We start from the raw sequence: 19,099 nt of genomic DNA on the forward strand, positions 1-19,099 counted from the left end.
AGGATGAACCAGACCTCCACGGGGAAGATTATCAGAACTAGAAAGCCTGCTAAATATCATGCATGAACTTTGTATAACTTGGTATTTATTCAGCATCTGTGCCATACTAACGAGTGAGATTCCTGCCAGCTGTCGCCCTCTGCTGGTAGAAAACAAAACCTGACAAACACAACTGTGTGCCAACACCTAATAAAATGTGATATGTAACTGTTTCTTGTTTTGTGTGTGTGTGTCATTTTATTAAAGAAAATTAAAAACTCAACCAGCATGTTCCCAAAGACTTTTATTTTTCAAGCTACAATTAAAGGAAAAACAAAACAATATCAGACTGCAGAAAATATAGAATTTGCTTGAGTATTCTCTCTTCACTTTCACATATGTACATTTGTCAAAGAACAGGATATGTACACAGAAGTTTAAGTTGTACGGAGAGTGCAACTGCTACTGGAGACTTACCATGACTCTCCCACGAACAAAAGAAAAAACGCACATGGTAAAACCAAACAACATAAACAAAATGACAACCTAGACAGCCTCGACTTGTTTTCTGTACACTACAACTTTGTTCTCGATGTGAGACAATCGTATGTCCTTTTTCTGATGCGGGGTGCATCTCTAATCCCCCCCTTCCTCAGAAAGCCTAGAAATAAAAAATACATATATATATTTTTTAAACAACCATTCATAAACGAGCCTCAGAGCCACTTTGACATCGTAAAGCACGGCAACAAACCAGTCGTCTTACAGCAACGTTCCCCCCGCCCCGATATCAGATGATTTAAATACAAAAACAAACACATAAGTAAAAACTGACTCACGGTTAATGGCTAAGTGATTAATAAGCCGGACTGTGAGAAACACTAAGCGCACCATCGACCAAGTCCGGTTTTAATTAGCTGTAGCTCATCTTAGCCCCGCCCCCAACTTTCAAAAAAAAAAAGAAAAAAAAAGAGGCGGGGTGTATTTAGGTTTTAAAAGTGCACTGCTGAAAGGATAGTTTGAGTACAACTAGATGCATATGAAGATGCAAAGTAATAAATCTTATCCAAGTCAGTGAATTGAAACTTCTTATTTCAGGAGGCTTAAAGACAACCCAAGAAAAAGCTCAACACAAACTACCAGAGTACGATCGAAACCAAAATGAGCTGCCCGTCTGGCATTATGACATGCGTATAAAGTAATAACAGGAGTGACATTATCCACCTCTTATGTGACACAATGTAAGCTGGGCTTCCCTCTCCCCAACTCTTCATGTGTTGCATTGATTTAAGGGTGGGAATGATTGGAGCAAGCTCAGAGTGGTACTCCGGAGACCAAAGGAAAAGGTTTTCACTAATTTGTCAATATGCACAAGAAATAATTTACAAGTCAAAAGTGGACCTTCAGTCTATATGAGAACTATTGAGAGAAAAAAAAAAAGTATATGCACATCACCAGAACTGTAATAGCAAAGCCAATCAACGTTGACGTCAATTAAGAACTTAAAAATGATTTGGAACCGTCAATATTGCCTTTTTTCCAGTTCTTCACAGTAGCCAAAGGGGGAACGAAAACTAGACGTGAGGGATAAATAAGAATGGTTGTGATTGTCGAAAGAAATCCAACAAACTGACTTTACAGTTGCCCTCCAGGTGATAGTTTAGGCTGTTTTGGCTGTAGGCATCAAATAAAGTTAAGTGTCAGAGGACAGCAAAAACAGATCAAACGCTCCTTTTCCCCTCCAGTCCTGCTCAGCTTTAAGTGTCTTTTTTGTGTCCCGACCGCCGCAAGTCCCTGCACTTGTGGCAGTAAAAGATGTCGGGAACGTTTGACTTCTTGATCTTTGCGCATGACAAGTGCACCCATATGCCGCACTGGTTGCACTCGATCATCGGCCGACCCGCGAATGGCTTCCCGCAGTAACAGGTGATCAAGTCCCATGAATCATCCCCTGTGTGGATAAACAGACCAGAGTTACAGGGGGATTATGGTTGTGAGTTAGTTCAAAGTAAGCAACCACCAAGTAAATAACAGACAAAAGGTCAAAATCACAGTGTCTTACCCGATTCCACCATAATGTCTTCATCAGCGATCCATGTCTCACCCTCACTGGAGCTCATTTCTGCTTCCCTGGATTCGTCTGGCTGCACCTTCCCCATGCTCTGCATGCTCGAAGAGGAGCCCCCATGCCCCGGCAGCTCCTCCCTGCCAGCTCGTACCTCGGAGTGCGTATTCCGTGCCTCGGAGTCAGTCTCGCTTTGAGGAGCTGAACTCTTGAGCTTCTTAGCTTTGGGCTGTTTTGAGTTCTTGCTGCGTTTGATGCGGGCTCTTTTCTCACCCTCGCTGCTGCCACTATCTGCTGCCCCCATGGCAGAATCCAGTGACAGTTTTTTCAGTTTTTTGTCCTTCTTGCGCTCTCCCTTAGTGCTGGCCTGGGTCTCATAAAGAGAGTCTTTAAGCTGCATCTTATCCAGCAGGGTGCTGTCAGAGTGCATGCGCCGAATATTTTTGCCCTTATTTGCTCGAGCTTTGCGGACAAACGTATGGATGGTGTGGATGTCGGAGCCCCCATCTGCCCAAGCATTGCCATTGGAACTGCTCCCTCCACCTCCACCATCTGCTGACAACCCCGAACTATGTGCAGAGCTGGATGATGTCGGGGACCACGAGCTTTCCTATAAGAGCAGACAAAAACATCTTCTGTCACAACTGCAAAGCAGTCACTACATCTAATATGATACTTTTTTTTAGAAAAGGGAAAAAAAAGAAAGAAAAACAGCAACAGCTCACCTCTTTTGGACTGGGGATGTAACCAGCATAAGCCAGGACGAAGCTGCAGAACTTGTTGAAGTCCTCAACAGTCCTCTTCTTCTTCTCTGGGGGCTACAGGAAACACATGTCTTTGTTTAAGAGAGTGAAGCTAACCTACACAGCCCTCCACAACAGAGGGCAGCTGAGTCAAATAAAGTGCTCAAATGATAAAAATACTCACCAGAGGTTCCGTTTTACACGTTAACAGTGAATCTGTTGAAGAAGAAAACACGTCTGTAAGTCACAAGTGACCACTTTTCAGCCGCTTAACAGCCACTACATTACAAAGCATACTGTTGCCGAGGGAGAGAGTGGACTAATGCTAGCATTAGCTTGCTAACACGGCTCAATACCTTAATCGGGATTATAAACGATGAAGCGCATGCTGGTCTTATTTTAAAACAGTGTGTTTGTAAAAACTACGTTAAATTAACGTACATAATTGACTGAAGGTCACTTGAGCGAAAAAAAAACAACCAACTAACATCTTCAAGACAACTTCTGCGTCCTTAAACAACCGCAACCGGTGTCACTTTGTGACTGCTTGAACTTCACAAAATTAGTGGGTGTTTAAAAATCACTCTAGAAGAAGAGTTCATCGTTTTCACGCCAAGTTTATAAGGAAAAGTTGACTGGATTGCTAAAATCGCGTCTGTTTGCTGGACACCATGCTTTTGGTACATTTTGTGTCTATGCTAATGCTAGGTGACGTTTAGAGGGGAAGCTAACTGAACCGTATGTAGTTTGTAGCGTTAATCGCAAACGGGCAAGGGAGAGTTACTTCATTTCATTGAGCTTCTACAACGATAGTTTTGCGTGGTTGAAGGCTTAATTTGATAATTTTAAGGGTTGTCTTGTGGCTAACACCCTCTTGATCAGCTAGCAAACCAAGGTAGCTTTCTTGATACAGCAGTGGGAGGCTCCATAGCAGAGATAGCTTTGTGCTATCGGCTAATGTTAATCGGGCGTGTCGTGCTGGCCACCTTTTAAGTTTGAGCTAATGTCCAAAAAAAGGGGGCATTTTTCGGAATTATATTTGTAAGCCAGATTATCTCAACTGACACGTTAGAGAGGCTTCAGTGAGTTGGTTTGCAACCGTGGCTATGCAGCTATTAAGCTATGTGGTTCGGCGCGTTAATTAACTAGCAAGCTAACGGGAACTGTGTAATAAATGTTAACGTCAAATTTATGAACTACAATAACTATACAAAAAGTTGGAATCACACAGTCTTCACTTTTAAAGAACTTTCACGGTAGTTTAACGACAACACGTCCGACTGTCGGTCAATAGCGAGCTGTGACATTATTACAACACACGCAACAACGACGTTAGCCGTAACTCACTTTAGCTTACTGTCCTCAAAACGACAGCTTTACGCGACGAACAGATTAACATCAAGTGAGGACTGTTTTTCGTTGGGTTTTGTTGATAGTCCATAAGCATACCTTGGTGTTCAGACATTATGTCAAGCATTGTCGCCTCGCCGACACGGCCTCGATCCGAGAAGCAGAAACAGCAGGCGAGCTAGCCGGAGAGTGGCGCGGCCGTCGCTCTGCGCCTTCTCCCGGCGTGGCTGCACCTTAGCACCGGGAAACTTTGGCAGCAGAAAGCCAACTGTGTGGAGGATCGAAGATGCTGTCCTTCAAAGAAACTCCACACTTTGTCGAAGTCGTCCTTGTATTCCCTCGAGGGGGAATCCCAATCGGGGGCAAACCACCACCGACCTGTCGCCACACTATTAGCCCGACAAAATACTAATACCACCGTCGCTTGTTCTCAAATCTCCCACTCTTCGTCAGTGCACTAATCTAACCACAACCGAAGTATAAACTTTCATCTAATTAACGCTGCGAATCACTGCAGATCCATGACGGAAACTTCCCTCGATGAAGTTTTTCGTTTCTTCGTCGTAGACATACAAAACGACCGGAGTTGGGGCTTTTTATTCCGCACGGTCCTCTTCGTGCGCGGCAGAAGCCTCTTGAGGCTGCCAACCAAGGGGTATGCTGCAGTGTATGCTGGGTAATGTAGTTTAACTTTCGGCCTTTCCACCAAACGCGTGTACGAGTGTAAACGTTTAATAAACTACATTTCCCTACATGAAGACGATTGAAGCAACAGGGAACTATGGGATACGAAGTTTTTTTTCTTTACTCTAACCACCCCAAACATAGTAGCTAACGAAATCTGCTGTACTTTCACTGGACAGGGAAAGCTTTATTTTCCTGCGAAACATTACTTGTAGCGACTTTAGGTACTTATAATTGTTAGCTTTAAGCTACGTCGTTCTCGTGAAGGCGAATTACTCATGTTTTCTTTAGTATTCATGTTTTAAACGGTGGTGAAGCAGAGGCATGCTAACTAGCTGATGCTACCATGTTGTCTGAACTATTGCAAGGCACTGATACTGGGGCGGTTCTTATAATACAAGGTAAATATGTGAACGTTGTCGAGCATAAGTATACACTGTTATCAGTAATGATGACATTAATTGATGTAATTTATACTTTCATAGATTCTTGTAGTTATTCTGGGCAGCACCTACTTAAGAGCTTCATCAGTGCCGCATTGAACAAGTATGTAACCGTGTTTCCTTACATGTTTCCTTGTTTCCTAGGGCAACAATAGGTATATTGTTGCCCAAAAATATGTCTAAGTTATGTATTGGCTCAAAAAGTAACTGGCCTGTGCTATGATTTTAGAGAAGAAGCTGTCCACGTGCTTGGTTTTGATGTCAGTGAGGAAGAACTGAAAGATGGATTAACAGCATCTACTCAGAGGTATTGAACTTTAATGCTGAAACAGTTATTTGATCAACAACAAATGATGTGATTTTGCTTAAAAGTTTACTTCATCTACCAAGCGAAATGCATAATAGTACCTGCTTCCAGTTTTTCCAGTGTGAGCCATTGTTACTCTGTTAAAAGAGTGTGTAATGTGTTTTTTCAAATGGCCATATAACATATATAGACTAACCAAAGACCCACACATTGGACAGCTAAACGGAAACATGATACACATGGAAATACTTGATGTATTTGGTACACACGGCAGATTCTATTACACCAGACTATTTTCCTCCCTAGAAGGCCTCGGTCCCTGCCTTCTCAGGGCAAAAACAGAGTTTTCAAAATTCTTTAAACTTTCTTATGAAGCTTTCTTGCAATTTCTTTAAGTATGTAGGAAGGACATTCAAAGGTCTTCTTATAGATTTTGGCTGGCTTTTGTTGTATTCACTGTTGAGATGGTCCCACACTGCTTCAGTAATGTCTTGAGGTCCAAATCTGGATTCATAACTCTTATCAGACCTGTTTTCACTGATTTTCAGCCAAGTTCTTGTGTAATCTGGCATACCTCAGCCTTTTCTCACTGTTTCCTTAACAATAGCTTCTTGACAGCCTCCCTTCCACTGACACCATTTCTAGATCTTTAACGTGCAATCAAACGTTCATCTTGTGCTTCTTTTACTTCAGGTTGCACTTTCACAGTGCTTATACGGACCCCCTTGGGTGGACTAATCGGACGGCTTTTACAGTTCACCAGTTTTGTGTGGAGGAACTCACTCATCTGCTCAAACAAACATCACACCCCAAACCAGTGACTTTAGTAATCGACTCGCTGTCGTGGATATTGAGACATGTGAGTCCACCTGCTGTCTGCAAGACTCTTCAGCAGCTCAAGAAAGGTGATAATGTGTCTCTGTGTGTGTGATTCAAGGTCCATGTCTTCAGTAATTTTACAGAATGAAGGGAGGTCTGACTTCCAGGGTCTGAGCATGCTTTTAATGCTTTGACCTTTTACCAATCTTTCCCTGAGCCTAACTGATCAGAAATCATATCGTATCAGCATTTCTGTTGTGCGATCTGCAGCGTAACAAAACAAAACGTAATGCAGAAAAAGATGCTCATCTTGGCTCCCCCCCCAAAAAAATCTATTAAGTGGTAATCTTTCTTTAAAAAGCATATTATGCACGAAAGGCTGTCTGTGTTCACAGTCCTTTATCAAAAAGACCTTCACGGGTGGTTTATTTTTAGTAGGCTGTGCAGCACTTCCTCTGTTTAACGATTACTTTCTGTGTTTTCATTAGGGGGAGCTGTGAGAGCTGTTATTGGTCTGCTCCACGCAGATATGCACCAGAGGGGTACTGTGGGAAGCGTCTGCCACTTAGCTACTTCAGTTATCACAGTGGCACCTGGAACAAAGGGAGATGAAGCAGTGGCAAAAATAACAAAGCGATCAAAGTCGGGGAAAGTTATGCAAGATGTAGGAATTGTTTGAACTTTAATTACTATTTTAAATTCCTACAAATTTTATGAAATATTTATTGTTCTGCTTTTTGTCATTAGGAGGAGATATTCAGCATCAAAGGGGATTTCTCAGTTACTGTAGTGAGTAAAACCAGCCATGCCGGACACAGACAGACTGAACCAGAGGAACACCAGGTACAGTGTAACATGTGTACAACAGCTTCACACATTATATGGATAAATAAGCAAATATGTTATGACGTAAGTGTTCTTTTTGTGTCTGTGTAGACGGACCCAACAGCTAACTTGACCTTCAACATTCGCCTGTCTGACACAGAGCGCGAGGCCAAGGAGAAGCTTGCTCTTCCCTTTGTCTTCAGCAAAGAGAAGTCAGACTTTTTTTCAGTGACCACATCTAATATATGTTGCTTTTCTTTTTTTCTTTTTAATTTTTTTTAAACAAACAACTTAAAAATACAGTCCCCTTTTAATCTTGCAGGAAAACCGCTCTGCTCCAGTCGGGTCCAGGTTCAGGTCGAATTCTGTATGAGCCTGATGCCAACGATGACTACGACCAGGAGGACCCTGATGATGATCTTGATGTTTAGATTTAAGGCAGGAAAATCTGCTGAAGATCCACGTTTCATCTGCTTTTTTCGCCATTGAAGGACTGAAAAGCTTTCAATGCTTTAAACTTATTTCATTTGTGCTATCTGTTGGAAACTCGAAGACAAAAAGTCATGTACGAGACGTTATCATTTCACTTTTTCTAAAAGCAAAGTTGTTTTTTTTTCTTTGTGGATAAAATTGTTATTTTTTTCTGGTTGTGTATTTACAAAATAATTTATTTTTGATTTCCTGACTTTTGCACTGAAATGACTGTTTTTCACACTATGATTTATTGCAGTGACTGAGACAAAAATAAATGAGAGTTCACAAAGTGCTTAAAGAAAGACCAAAAAAAAACCCAAACAGGTTTCTCTTACACAAAACAGTATTTATTACTTGTGTTCACCTTAAAAATCCTGGATATCTGTTCATCTGCCAGATCCCCAAAACATCCTATAGTAGGAATTAAATCAAATGCTGCTCACAACCAGAAAATGTGAGAGTCCTGGATATATATTGTCTCATTGGGAAAAGTGATCTCAAACCAGTTGCTCTTTTGTGTACAAAACTTGAATACTTTTTTTTTTATTTATGAGCCTTTGAGGTTGAGTTATGATCAATATATGTTTAAAATGTGATTTGTGAAAGGGAAGTTTACAAGCTGGTACTCAGGCCTGCCACAGTGTATGGTTTGGAGACAGTGGCACTGAAAAAAAGACAGGTGGTGGCAGAGCTGAAGATATTAAGATTCTTAGGAGTGGCCACAATGGACACAACTAGAAATAAGTACATCAGAGGAACAGCTCAGGCTGAGCGGTTTGGACATATGCAGAGGAAGGATAGTTGATACATTGGATAACGGATTTTGAAGTTGGAGGTGCCTGGCAGAAGGGAAAGGAAGACCACAGAGGAAGTTCATGGATGTCACAAAGGAGGATGTGCAGAGGGCTGGTGCAACAGAGGAGAAGCTAGGGAGGGAGTGAGATGATCCACTGTGGTGACCCCTATAGGGAGCAGTCCAAAGAAGTTGAAAATGTATATTGATTTATAGATGATGTCAGCAGGTAGGTCTGATGGCACTAAATAATTAGTTTTGAGCAACAGTTCGACATAAACACCGATGCCAATTGCAGTGTCAGATTTAATAGTCTGATAGTTTACAGAAATTTGATTCAAGCAGCTTTTTAGCATTAAATTACATTCACCAAGTCCGTGATTTACTGACAGCTGTCAAATACAGTCACATATTAATTTCAGTTTGGTTTGATTTTGTCGTTAAACAAGCTACACAGTCCTCCAATAAATCATCAATAAGTATTTATGTAAGAATACAGCTGAAGAGTTAAAGAGCAAACATAAAGTTGTTAATTTGAAGGTTTTAGCCGACATGCTCGTCCTCGTCGGTTTGTTTTCTTTCCACGTGGACGTGCTGCGCGCAACCGAGCTGGTCGCGGAAGTGACGGCAAGGCGGCGATGGCGGCTCGCAGTTTCATTCCGGATTTCCACTGGACTACAAACTGATTTTAACCGGCCCGGTTAGACTTTGGGGAACTTTTGCAATACTGTCTCCATTCGGACGCCGCACAGACTCAAGTCGCGTTGAAGTGGTGCCTGTCAAGGAAGGACCCCACAGCATTTTTGTGGTCTATTTTTCTCTAAGGTTCAAGGTGGTCACCCTGTCGAGCTAGCGGTAGCTCGGTGGCTACGAGCTAACGGTAGTTGGTATACATACGGCTAGCTCCTGAGCTAGCTTGTCAACGAGCTGCGTGCTAAGGTCCACACAGCAGCAGTCGTCATTCTCCGGCTTTTCTTTCGACCACCTCATCGTTTGCTTGTCACCGTTACAATGCGAAGTTACCCTGTTTGATGCTAATTGTGCCGCAATTGTGCAGAGCGAGGTACTCACACGTTTGCTTGGCCTCTCCAATAATTAAGAGTTGCTAGTTTGGCGGCTGTGGCTAGACACCAGAATTTTGACTCTGTGGTAAGCAAGTCCTTTCAGTAATTACCCCTTCCCAGCAACTTGGTGAAAACCGCGTTGCCTAGTTATTAACATGCTGAAGACCCGGCAGTGTTTACTTGGCATCCGCACTTTTCTCGGCGTAACGTCCAGAATATGGGGCTTCATCATGTACATCCTCAGGAAGCACCTACGAACGGTGAGAGGGGATTTGAATAATGTGTGACACTTTTCCGTGCAAGTCTTTACTTTGCTGTGACTCCAGTGTGCCTGAATGTTTTAGTTTTAAATGAAACCCACCTGCTGAAAAGCTTGGTTGGTTTTCAGAGAGCCAAATTACTGGCGCTCTCCACCTGAGATGTTAAATACTCTTTGATTATGACAGTTTTTTACATGTCAGAAGCCTCAACCTCCCAGTTAGGTATCAAAAAGTATTGCTTAATTATTCATAACAACTATTTTTTTCACAACTAAGTTTTTTTTAGTTAAAACAGTAAATTGAACCTTTATTGTAAAGCATCAGACACATTCCCGCAAATGAAGTATATAATGAGTCACACAAGATGTTAAAGTGCGCCAAAATATCCTCATGACTGCTTTAATTAATTATTTAAAAGTGTCACTAATTATGTCATTTTAAATTGGTACTTGTCAAATCTCTTTAGGTTATGGTCACAAGTCTTTAAATGGTCTAAAATCTAAAAGGCTAGTTAATTTTTTAAAAAGAAATGTCAAAATGTTTCTAAATCTAAAACCTTTCGGTAATTAGACCCCCCCCCTTGCACATGATGAGTTATCAAAACTGTTGCAGATTCATTTATGAATGATTTGGTCAAACGTCAAAACAGTGTGTGGGGTTTTTTTTGTTTGTTTGTTTTTTAATAGCAGGACTGCTTTATCCGACTGCAGCGCTCAGTGAAAACTGCCACTGCCACATCCAAACCCTAAATTTAAAGTGCATTAAGCGTGCAGGTCACCTTCAATCGCTCACAAATGCCTCCACAATAAACATGGCATTTGAGGTGACATAAGCCACCTGCTTGTAACTTAGACATATGCGCAGGTGTCGTGGAGTCGTTAATAGATGTGCATATGTGGTGTAACATGAGTGGACTTCGGCTCGAGCGCCATATCAAACCAACAAAGCTTGGAGGACTGCCCCCTGTGTTGTAATCATCTTGCTGTTTAGAGGTTTGTCTGTAGTTGATTGTGTGGCAGTAACACCTCAGGCCCTGAGTGTGAATAGTTCAGTCCATGTTGTGGCTGAAGTGAGAGGGATTAAGTCAGCACAGAGAGTGCACTGTTCTACCTCTCTCTGCCTCTGTTTCTCTCGTTTTCACTCGCAGTTTAGCTCTCTTGTGCACGGTCTGTGATGCACTGGAAATTTGTCATGATGATCCAAGTGCAGGGCATCTATTATGCTGATATGTTGGGGCTGTTTAGATTCATTTGGAGGGAAATGTATGTGTGTATATATATTTTCTCACAACTGGGATAACCAGTTTTCTACACTTAATAATAACCTCTTGTTTATCCACAATACGTAGATCTAAATGAAGATAAGATTAATTGGATTATGTATTTTAGGAACCGGTCATAATCCCAGGCATGCTATCCCATGTCAACAAATGACGAGATGGTTGTTTATTAATCTTACCCACATCAGTGTTACATAATCGTTGTGTTTATCATTCTGCATGCAACAATTGGCTAAGCAAAAAACAACTACCAGCTTACATAGCTGATATTTGTACTTCACTGATTAGCTGATTAAGAATAAATCTGCAATGGTTTTCATAACTAGTTAATGAATAATATATATTTTTTAAAGCAGCTTTGCTCCAAATCATCCACTGTAGCTTCTTTCTGCAGATCTGCTGGTTAAATTAATGTCTTTATTAATTCAAAACAAGCAGCCTGAATATGTTGTCTTCAGCTCTGAAACGAACATGAACCAATTAATTAAATTGTTTTACAAATTAATTAAGGGGAAAAAATGTTAGTTGCTGCCATCGTCCATTTATAGTCATTAGTAATGTCCCGAGTGTTCTGGTTACGAGAACACGCAAGCAGAGGCCCGCTGCTACATGAGGGTTTTTCCTGCGTTTGAAAGATTTGGGCACCCACCACGAGGTTTTGATTCATCCCTAAGGGGAAACATCAGGACTGTGAAGTAATATTTGTTGAATAAGAGTTTAATTTAGTAACAAAAAGAATTTTGTTTGTCTAACGGTTAGAAATAATGGGACAGTAGGCAGACATCTGTCATTTAAGATGGCAGACTAATTGCCTTTACTCTATGCAGGTCACTTTTGTCTGGGTGTACAGTCACACCCCCCCAATAGACCAGTTTTAAACCAGGAAAAAGCCCTGCACATGTCGATGTAAAATTTAGTGTTTTTTTTAGATGATGGACAGGAAAAACAAATAAAAACAGTCCAAATTTTATTGTTTATTGTTGCCTTAGTTTGGAGGCACAGGACGTTTGCGTGCCAGGTTTTTTTTTAGATGGACGTTTGTAAAGATACAGAGAGCTGAGTCGGGGGTGAGATTTCCCCCGTGGGTACCCAGCAGCTGCTTCCAACAGTAGGCTTCTCCCAGGCTTGCCCTGCCAGGCAAGCGGGGGGGGGGGGGGGGGGCATAGAGGGAGGTCCTGTCCAAGGCAGGTACCAAGCAGCTCAGTCAAAGTCACCCTGTGAGTCTCCCTTTCTGTGTGTGCCCCATGCAACGCTGACACCCACCGACAGCTGGGGGGGATAAAAATAGCCCTGTGAAGAAAAGTGCAGAGCTCCTGGGCAGGAGCGGCACTGGGAAGGATCCTCGCGATAGTCATTTGGATTCCAGCAGAGGAAGCGGTATGGGTTGGACGCAAGCCACTTCGTTATTTCAGTGTAGTGCCCTCCTCTGTCCCCTTACTTGATCTGGTTTCCTAAGAATGCTTTATCTTAAGGAGCTGAAAAAGAAAAATTCATATCCTGGTAAAATCTCTTATCAACCCAAAGCACAATTAGGTTTCCGTTTTTACTGTTATACCCTAAAAGATTCCTAAAAGATGAAACATTTCCTCTTCTGTAAAATCAAATGAAAAGTTCTTTGAGGTCAGAGTGATTGTAAATAGGGGTTTGAGGCTTCTGTGTACTTGGTATGCAGTTTGAAATTGTCAAATATATCACAGTTTAAGCTCTGGTCGTGGTATATTTAAGTCATTGTTTAAGTGTTTAGTGCATGTTACAGTATGTGCTCCTTCTATTGAGAATTCCCTTTTTGATTCCCTGTGTTCATTTGCAGATAATCCAGTATCAGACGGTGCGATACGACACTTTGCCTCTGTCCCCCATCTCCAGAAACAGGCTCAGTGAGTACAGTTGTTTTCATGATATTTCTTTGTATAGAAGCTTTCCTTGCTAAGTCTTAAAAATGCTTTCACTAAGTCACATCAGTGTGTTGGAACAAAATGAAGGAACCATAAAAGCATCTTTGTAATGTGGACAGAAAAAGGAGGTGATAAAAGTTCGTCAAGTAAGAAGTGATTGTGCTGACTTTTTCTGGAACAGATGCACAGTTTGGAAACTTTCCCCCTCGTGTTCACCTTAAAGTAAAGACTAAATGGCCACCATGTCAAACTGACTGGCTTCTCCACATAAGGAAAATCACACTAGCTTTTAGACCTTTTTTTCCATGACCTTCTTTTATAGATACAAATATTAAGTTGCATTAAATGGGTTCATGCACAGCTGTGTTGTCTTTGTCAATTGTTTTCATAAACCTGTTTTGCTACATTGGTCTGTTGTTTTGCTCTGTTTAACCAACTAATAGCTTACCAACAGAGTGTGGTTTTGCACAAAAGGTATTTGGCTGTATATTGGCACCGCAGCATTTCAATTAGATGACTTTATTTGGTCTTTAAAAGAAAAAAGAAAAATTGTAAACGTAAAACAAATGTTGGTTTTTTGCAGAGCTGTAAATGTCGGCTGAATATTTTCCAGTGAAGCGTACTGATACAGTCATGAGTGAATTAACTGGTGTTAGCAGCAATGTCAACACTGCATAATGTAAATAGTCTTTGACGTTATAAACTGCATTGCACGCAGAGTCTTTAGTGATAAGGGAGTAGTATATAGACCATAGAAATCCTCAAGATGTGTGACAGCAGTGCTAAAGTTGTGAATGTCTAATGTGTAGATGCACACTAGCTGTATATACCAATACCAACCGACAAACTTAACAATTATAACAGTATCAACATGTGAGAATCCACATAATGCAATGTCATCTTTGATTTAAAAAAACAAAACAAAAAAACTGGCTTTCTGCTTTGAATTAAAGGATAGGATATGTAAATGTTACAGGCTGGGCCACACCACTTGCTCAGGCACTGACCGGTTTGGTTTGTGAGCTCTGAATGAACTTCCCTTCTGTCAGCTGAGAGCTCATTCAACAGCACACTCTTGACTTAGAGGAAGGATTGTATTTCAGTCTACTTTACTTGCCTCTCACTCATTCCTCTGACGTCACCAGCACATCCAGGTCCAGTCTCTAGTGAATAAGTGTACATTAACTTAGCTGCAGATGGTGGGTATTTCTGCTAGAAGTAAAGCGGCAGTGTGGTTGCCAAATCTGTGCATCGGAATAAGGTCAGCTTCAAAGGTTAAAACGGATACCCAGAGTCCTCGAAGCGTTTAACTGGAATCAGCTGGGAGTGTCTTTGGGGGAATAAATGAGTCTACTGAAAAAGTAACTGGAATTGGCTCAAAACACATTAGGAAACTCATCAAGTCGGGGATTGCAAAGAGATGAGGGAAAAATGAAGGAACCTGGGTGTCAGGGCTTTAATTTCCACCATTAATTATAAAAGAGGATGTGCTATAATATTGTTAGAAGATACTTTTCATAAACCTGATCATAAACAATTCTTACTCAGCCCACCATTTCTTGTTGACTTTAAATTAAAGTGAAGTACATTATATCCTCACCAGGCATAGAGGAAGCTCACATAATGGGTTTCCTTTTGTTTATTTGCATACCATTTAAGTGCATCAGTCAGAGTATTGGAGTCACAATAAAGAGATCTTTACACATGGTGGTACACTCTGTTCTAAAAATTAAAACTGAAAAACCACTAAGGAAGTTAACAACACCAAAACTGATGATGACTTTGTAAAATCCACGCGTTCTGCAGAGTTTTTCCTTTCGCTGTGCTGTCTAAATGCTCTGGAAAAAAATAAAACTGCTTGCTTTTTTTGGGTCAAGACTTAAAATAAGCAGTTCCTTGTTTGACATATTAGAAGTAAGAGAGAAACCTGCTTGTTGACATCGACATGTTGTATAAAAGTTAACTGAAGTGCATGATTTTCCACGTAGCCTAATTTCTCTTAATAATTTTGTTTGTGTAGATGTGCTAAATGAAGCATGATGTTATTAAATGAATGCAGATGCAGTAAAGAGGAAGATTCTGGTTCTGGACCTAGATGAGACCCTGATCCACTCTCATCATGACGGGGTCCTGAGGCCTACAGTGAGACCTGGCACACCGCCAGACTTCATCCTCAAAGTACGGGCAGCCAACCATATACGAGCACGAGTTACTCCCAGTTTAAATACCAATTCTGCCTAAATGAGCTGGTTCCACCCGTTTCCCCTTTCCTTACAGGTCGTCATTGATAAGCACCCAGTCAGGTTCTTCGTACATAAAAGGCCACATGTTGACTTCTTTTTAGAAGTGGTGAGTGTTATTCAAACAACCGTGTGCATGTGCGAGTGTGCGTGTGGCGATGGTAACAAGCAGTAAATCACAAACATCGTCACTCCTTTAAATCCTGCCTGTAATCCTTGTCATTAATCTCCATTGTACTGCACTCTCTCACTCATAAAAGTGTGTTTATTTTTTGTATTGACCCTTTGTGACTTGCTAAACACTGATGGTAACTTGTGCACATACACTGTTATGTTCTTGTGTATATAGGTGAGCCAGTGGTACGAGCTGGTGGTTTTCACAGCCAGTATGGAGATCTACGGCTCGGCAGTGGCAGATAAACTGGATAACAACAGGAACATTCTGAAACGAAGATACTACAGACAGGTACTGCTCTACGCTGTCTTCTGACAGCCTGTGTTAAACCTAATATTGATCGAGTTTCTGCTTTCCCTCTGACTTTTGTTGGTGTAGATGATTATATTTGAATTTTCTTCTTTCTTTTCCCAGCACTGTACATTGGATCTAGGTAGTTATATTAAAGACTTGTCTGTAGTACACGATGACCTGTCTAGTATTGTTATCCTGGACAACTCGCCTGGTGCTTACCGAAGCCATCCAGGTAAGATTTCACTTCTTTACCCAATGTTTTGCACTCGTGACCACTGTAAACACTTTCCTGCACAGTTTGTCGACTCAGTCACTCATTTTATGTCATTGTGGAAAAATTAGGCCCCCTTTATAAATCTTGGTCATACAGTCTTCCCAAATTGGGAAATAATCTGTGGTATTTCACCACATACTCATTGGCTAACGTGTTGTGAATCACAGATCCTTAGCCAATGAGTGCGTGATTTCATACCCACCCTTCCTCATCACACAAGGTTGGCTTTTTTGGAGGGGGGGGGCTTCAAAACAAGATCTCAGAAACCATGAGTGACATCACAGTAGTTACGTCCATGTGAAGTTTAATTAGAAGTTGTTTAATGGCCTTCAGACAACAATTCTGATGCCTAAAGAGTCCTGCTGATTCCTGGATCAAAGCTTTATTAGTGCTATTGAGATATATATACACACACACACACACACACACACACACACACACACACACACACACACACACAGTTTGTACTGATAATATAAAGACATGGAGCAGAGGACCCAATTTCTCCCTTTTTTTTAAATGTCTTAGACCTGTCAAGTTTACTCTAAACCGCTTCTTTCTTTTTTTTATAGGTGTAAGTTTTTCTGTTTGGATGCTTTGAAAGTACTTTATTGATTTTGGTCACATAGAGCACCTTTGCATGTGAACAGCAGAAGATTGTGGCTGTTGAGCTTACAGCTAGAGCTGTGGGCCTGACATGACCATATTAGTTATAGTTCCTCTCACTGACTGTCAGATGTGGAGCATTTGAGTAGTTTGAAGCTTTTGGTTCACACGTATTACTTATACATAAGGTCACTGGATTATTTGAATTTCCCCCCACTGTAAGTATAAACACACATAAATAAGAAATGGCATGATACCTGTTATAGAGTTATATATTTGGCTGCTTGTTTTCTGTCATGTTTAACAGATCAATTCAATCAAATCTTTGTCTTGGTAGAATTGAACTTTGTAACAAGGACATAACTGAAGGTGTTTTCACTTCAGGGCCTGTGTTGTAAAATGCTATTGCAGTACATTAAAGCGAGGCTCCTTGAACACTCTGTGGCCTCTTTAGAAGAGCAGCACAAAATCACTACCATGTCCATTTTTCTGACACAACTGACTGGCTGTTTTCTGCCCTCCAGACAATGCAATACCCATCAAGTCCTGGTTCAGCGACCCTAGTGATACAGCACTTCTTAACTTGCTGCCTATGCTGGATGCACTAAGGTAAAATGCATAATTAAGCTTGCATGAAAGCAAAGGGATAACGCAGACACTGGCTGCAATGGCTTACTTTGTTTTAAGGTTATTTGCATACTTCCTCATTCTAAACGAGTTGTTTAAGACATGTAAAGCAAAAAGCTCACAAGCTGTCAGTGTGTTAACACCAGACTAAATCCTCATATGACCACAAGGACTCAAGGTATCATCTTTATTTTGGTGGTTTTACTTCGTTTCTCTTTATAAGTCGGCCGTCATGTTTCAGCAACAAAAACACTTTTCACACAATTTGTCTGCAGTTCCTCTTAGAAATAGTTCATTCGCTTTAAAGAGCTGTTTCTATTCAAAGTGTGAGATAAGAACTCACATGTGAATTCATTCAGAAGAGTGACAAGCATCTGAAGTTTCCTACAAAAAGCTAAGGCTAACAGCAAACCTGCACAGTGTGTAATGTATGAGGTAAACAAAGGAGATGCTGAGTGTTTATCATCGATTTTCAGATGACTATGTCAGGCGTTATTTTAACACCAGGTTGATTTATCCATTGTTGGATTAAGCTACTGTACAAAGTAACTTGTTACATTACATAATTACTGATATCAAAAAGTAATGTACTGAGAAAAGGAAACAGTGGTTTGCAGTTAGCTTGTATATGTTGGGTATATGACGATGGGGTGTGTAAGCTTCTGCATGTTTACCTCTCTAGTGTACTGGCATTACCTCTGCACAGCGAGTATTATTGGTAGCATCGTTGACTGAACCAAAAGTCACTGGCTGTAGTTTGTGAGTTTTTGCTCCGGTTTTACCGTTGCACAAAGAATACTTCCACAGAATAAAAGCAGCCACCTTTGCCGTCACGTTCCCTGACTTGGCATACACACTGACAGAAGTATAGGACTGGATCTACGAGTGTGCAAATAAATGAGCTTTTTTTCCTCAGAGTTAAACATGCATTGGTTTCCCTGCTACGATGGCAGTGCGTACACTGAAATGTCCTCCTGTTTGTCATAGGTTCACTGCTGATGTCCGCTCCGTCCTCAGTCGAAACCTCCACCAGCACCGGCTCTGGTGATTGGCTGAATTGAGAGGGATCGGGCTTGTTGACCAGCCTCTTCTCTCCGCCGGCTTCCACCCTGCCCTCCATTCCCACGTAGACGACCCACCAGCCCTCTCCGAGCCCCTCAGCCGCATCCTGAGGAGACGGGGGCTGGGGTGACCGCCTAACACAGGATGAACAGTATGGGATCAACAGAACCCACGAACTACTGGGGAGGGAGGGGGAGCCAGCTTTTTTTTTTTTTTTTTTTTTTTTTTTTTTTTTTTTCCCCGTTGTTGTTGTTTTTTTCTCTTGGTTCTTTATTTGTACTTTTTTTTTTTTTTTTTTTTTTTTTTTTTTTTTTTTCTTCTCCAAAACAAAGAGGAGCCTCTCTGCCTTATCGCTCCTGATACTGACTGTGTGCATATGGAGTCGGAGTACGCTTGCTGAGTTAGTCCTTTTTAAAAAATTTTGAAGATAAAGTTGGGAGATAGAGGAGGATCGGCAATGCAACAAAGACTGTTTTTGTTTTTTTTCTCTTTCTTCTTCATCATCAACACATACTGCACTTCAGCAAACTGATCAGTTTACTGTCTTAACCTCTTGGAGCAACTGAGTAGGGGAAAATAGAAAACTACCCCCTTGTTTTTTTCTTCTTTTTTTTTTTTTAGATCACCATCATACCCCAAGCGGTGAGTCATCGATTCCCAAGGTACTTTTTATTTTTTTCTCCCCCAGCAAGATTGGATCAATTTAAATTATGTAACTGATGGACCCTTGCTTGCAACATACCACCCACAGGCATTTTTTTTCTGGACAAATAGCCAAGAAGTCTAAGTTTCTTTCCTTTGTTTTTGTTTTTTCTTTTACCCTCAGCCATAACAAACAACT

General features: G+C 41.1%; 3 protein-coding genes across 5 annotated transcripts; 2 read left to right on the forward strand and 1 right to left on the reverse strand.

Moving 5' to 3' along the window:
* Positions 1–266: 266 nt before the first annotated feature.
* phf23b (PHD finger protein 23b) lies at positions 267–4,766 on the reverse strand. The gene is made up of 5 exons (XM_003458701.5): positions 4,237–4,766; positions 2,972–3,003; positions 2,770–2,862; positions 2,042–2,654; positions 267–1,930 (listed from the first exon to the last, which is right to left on the reverse strand). Exons 1-5 carry the CDS (start codon positions 4,262–4,264, stop codon positions 1,737–1,739), a joined length of 960 nt encoding a protein of 319 aa, XP_003458749.1. The 5' UTR covers positions 4,265–4,766; the 3' UTR covers positions 267–1,736.
* Positions 4,767–4,939: 173 nt separating this feature from the next.
* Positions 4,940–8,002, forward strand: elp5 (elongator acetyltransferase complex subunit 5). 2 transcript variants are annotated; one of them, XM_025906041.1, is made up of 8 exons: positions 4,940–5,222; positions 5,307–5,367; positions 5,494–5,571; positions 6,265–6,476; positions 6,879–7,054; positions 7,138–7,233; positions 7,327–7,336; positions 7,535–8,002. In XM_025906041.1, exons 1-8 carry the CDS (start codon positions 5,168–5,170, stop codon positions 7,702–7,704), a joined length of 858 nt encoding a protein of 285 aa, XP_025761826.1. In that variant the 5' UTR covers positions 4,940–5,167; the 3' UTR covers positions 7,705–8,002. The 2 variants fall into 2 exon arrangements, with proteins under 2 accessions (XP_025761826.1, XP_003458750.1); XM_003458702.5 differs by having other exon boundaries at positions 4,943–5,222; positions 7,327–7,427; positions 7,538–8,002.
* A 620-nt stretch (positions 8,003–8,622) lies between these two features.
* Positions 8,623–18,481, forward strand: LOC100701780 (CTD nuclear envelope phosphatase 1A). Of its 2 annotated transcripts, none has more exons than XM_005463834.4 (8): positions 8,623–9,806; positions 12,896–12,962; positions 15,040–15,158; positions 15,258–15,329; positions 15,570–15,686; positions 15,810–15,828; positions 17,094–17,178; positions 18,184–18,481. In XM_005463834.4, the coding sequence occupies exons 1-8, from the start codon at positions 9,702–9,704 to the stop codon at positions 18,242–18,244; spliced, it is 645 nt and encodes a 214-aa protein (XP_005463891.1). In that variant the 5' UTR covers positions 8,623–9,701; the 3' UTR covers positions 18,245–18,481. The 2 variants fall into 2 exon arrangements, with proteins under 2 accessions (XP_005463891.1, XP_005463890.1); XM_005463833.4 differs by having other exon boundaries at positions 9,028–9,806; positions 15,810–15,921; positions 18,184–18,480.
* Positions 18,482–19,099: the final 618 nt, after the last annotated feature.

Source organism: Oreochromis niloticus, linkage group LG3 (genome assembly GCF_001858045.2).
Source record: "Oreochromis niloticus isolate F11D_XX linkage group LG3, O_niloticus_UMD_NMBU, whole genome shotgun sequence".
Lineage (NCBI taxonomy): Eukaryota > Metazoa > Chordata > Actinopteri > Cichliformes > Cichlidae > Oreochromis > Oreochromis niloticus.

What these genes read in the sequence shown, in the direction of transcription:
- phf23b (XM_003458701.5), bottom strand. Translation starts at nt 4,264, where the DNA reads ATGCTTGACATAATGTCTGAACACCAAG. An exon ending in ACATCCCCAGTCCAAAAGAG is followed by an intron (nt 2,655 to 2,769) that starts GTGAGCTGTTGC and finishes CTGCTCTTATAG; the next exon opens with GAAAGCTCGTGGTCCCCGAC. An exon ending in AGACATTATGGTGGAATCGG is followed by an intron (nt 1,931 to 2,041) that starts GTAAGACACTGT and finishes TTATCCACACAG; the next exon opens with GGGATGATTCATGGGACTTG.
- elp5 (XM_003458702.5), top strand. Translation starts at nt 5,168, where the DNA reads ATGTTGTCTGAACTATTGCAAGGCACTGATACTGGGGCGGTTCTTATA. An exon ending in GGCGGTTCTTATAATACAAG is followed by an intron (nt 5,223 to 5,306) that starts GTAAATATGTGA and finishes ATACTTTCATAG; the next exon opens with ATTCTTGTAGTTATTCTGGG. An exon ending in CGGGGAAAGTTATGCAAGAT is followed by an intron (nt 7,055 to 7,137) that starts GTAGGAATTGTT and finishes TTTTGTCATTAG; the next exon opens with GAGGAGATATTCAGCATCAA.
- LOC100701780 (XM_005463833.4), top strand. Translation starts at nt 9,702, where the DNA reads ATGCTGAAGACCCGGCAGTGTTTACTTGGCATCCGCACTTTTCTCGGC. An exon ending in CGCCAGACTTCATCCTCAAA is followed by an intron (nt 15,159 to 15,257) that starts GTACGGGCAGCC and finishes CTTTCCTTACAG; the next exon opens with GTCGTCATTGATAAGCACCC. An exon ending in CCTATGCTGGATGCACTAAG is followed by an intron (nt 17,179 to 18,183) that starts GTAAAATGCATA and finishes TGTTTGTCATAG; the next exon opens with GTTCACTGCTGATGTCCGCT.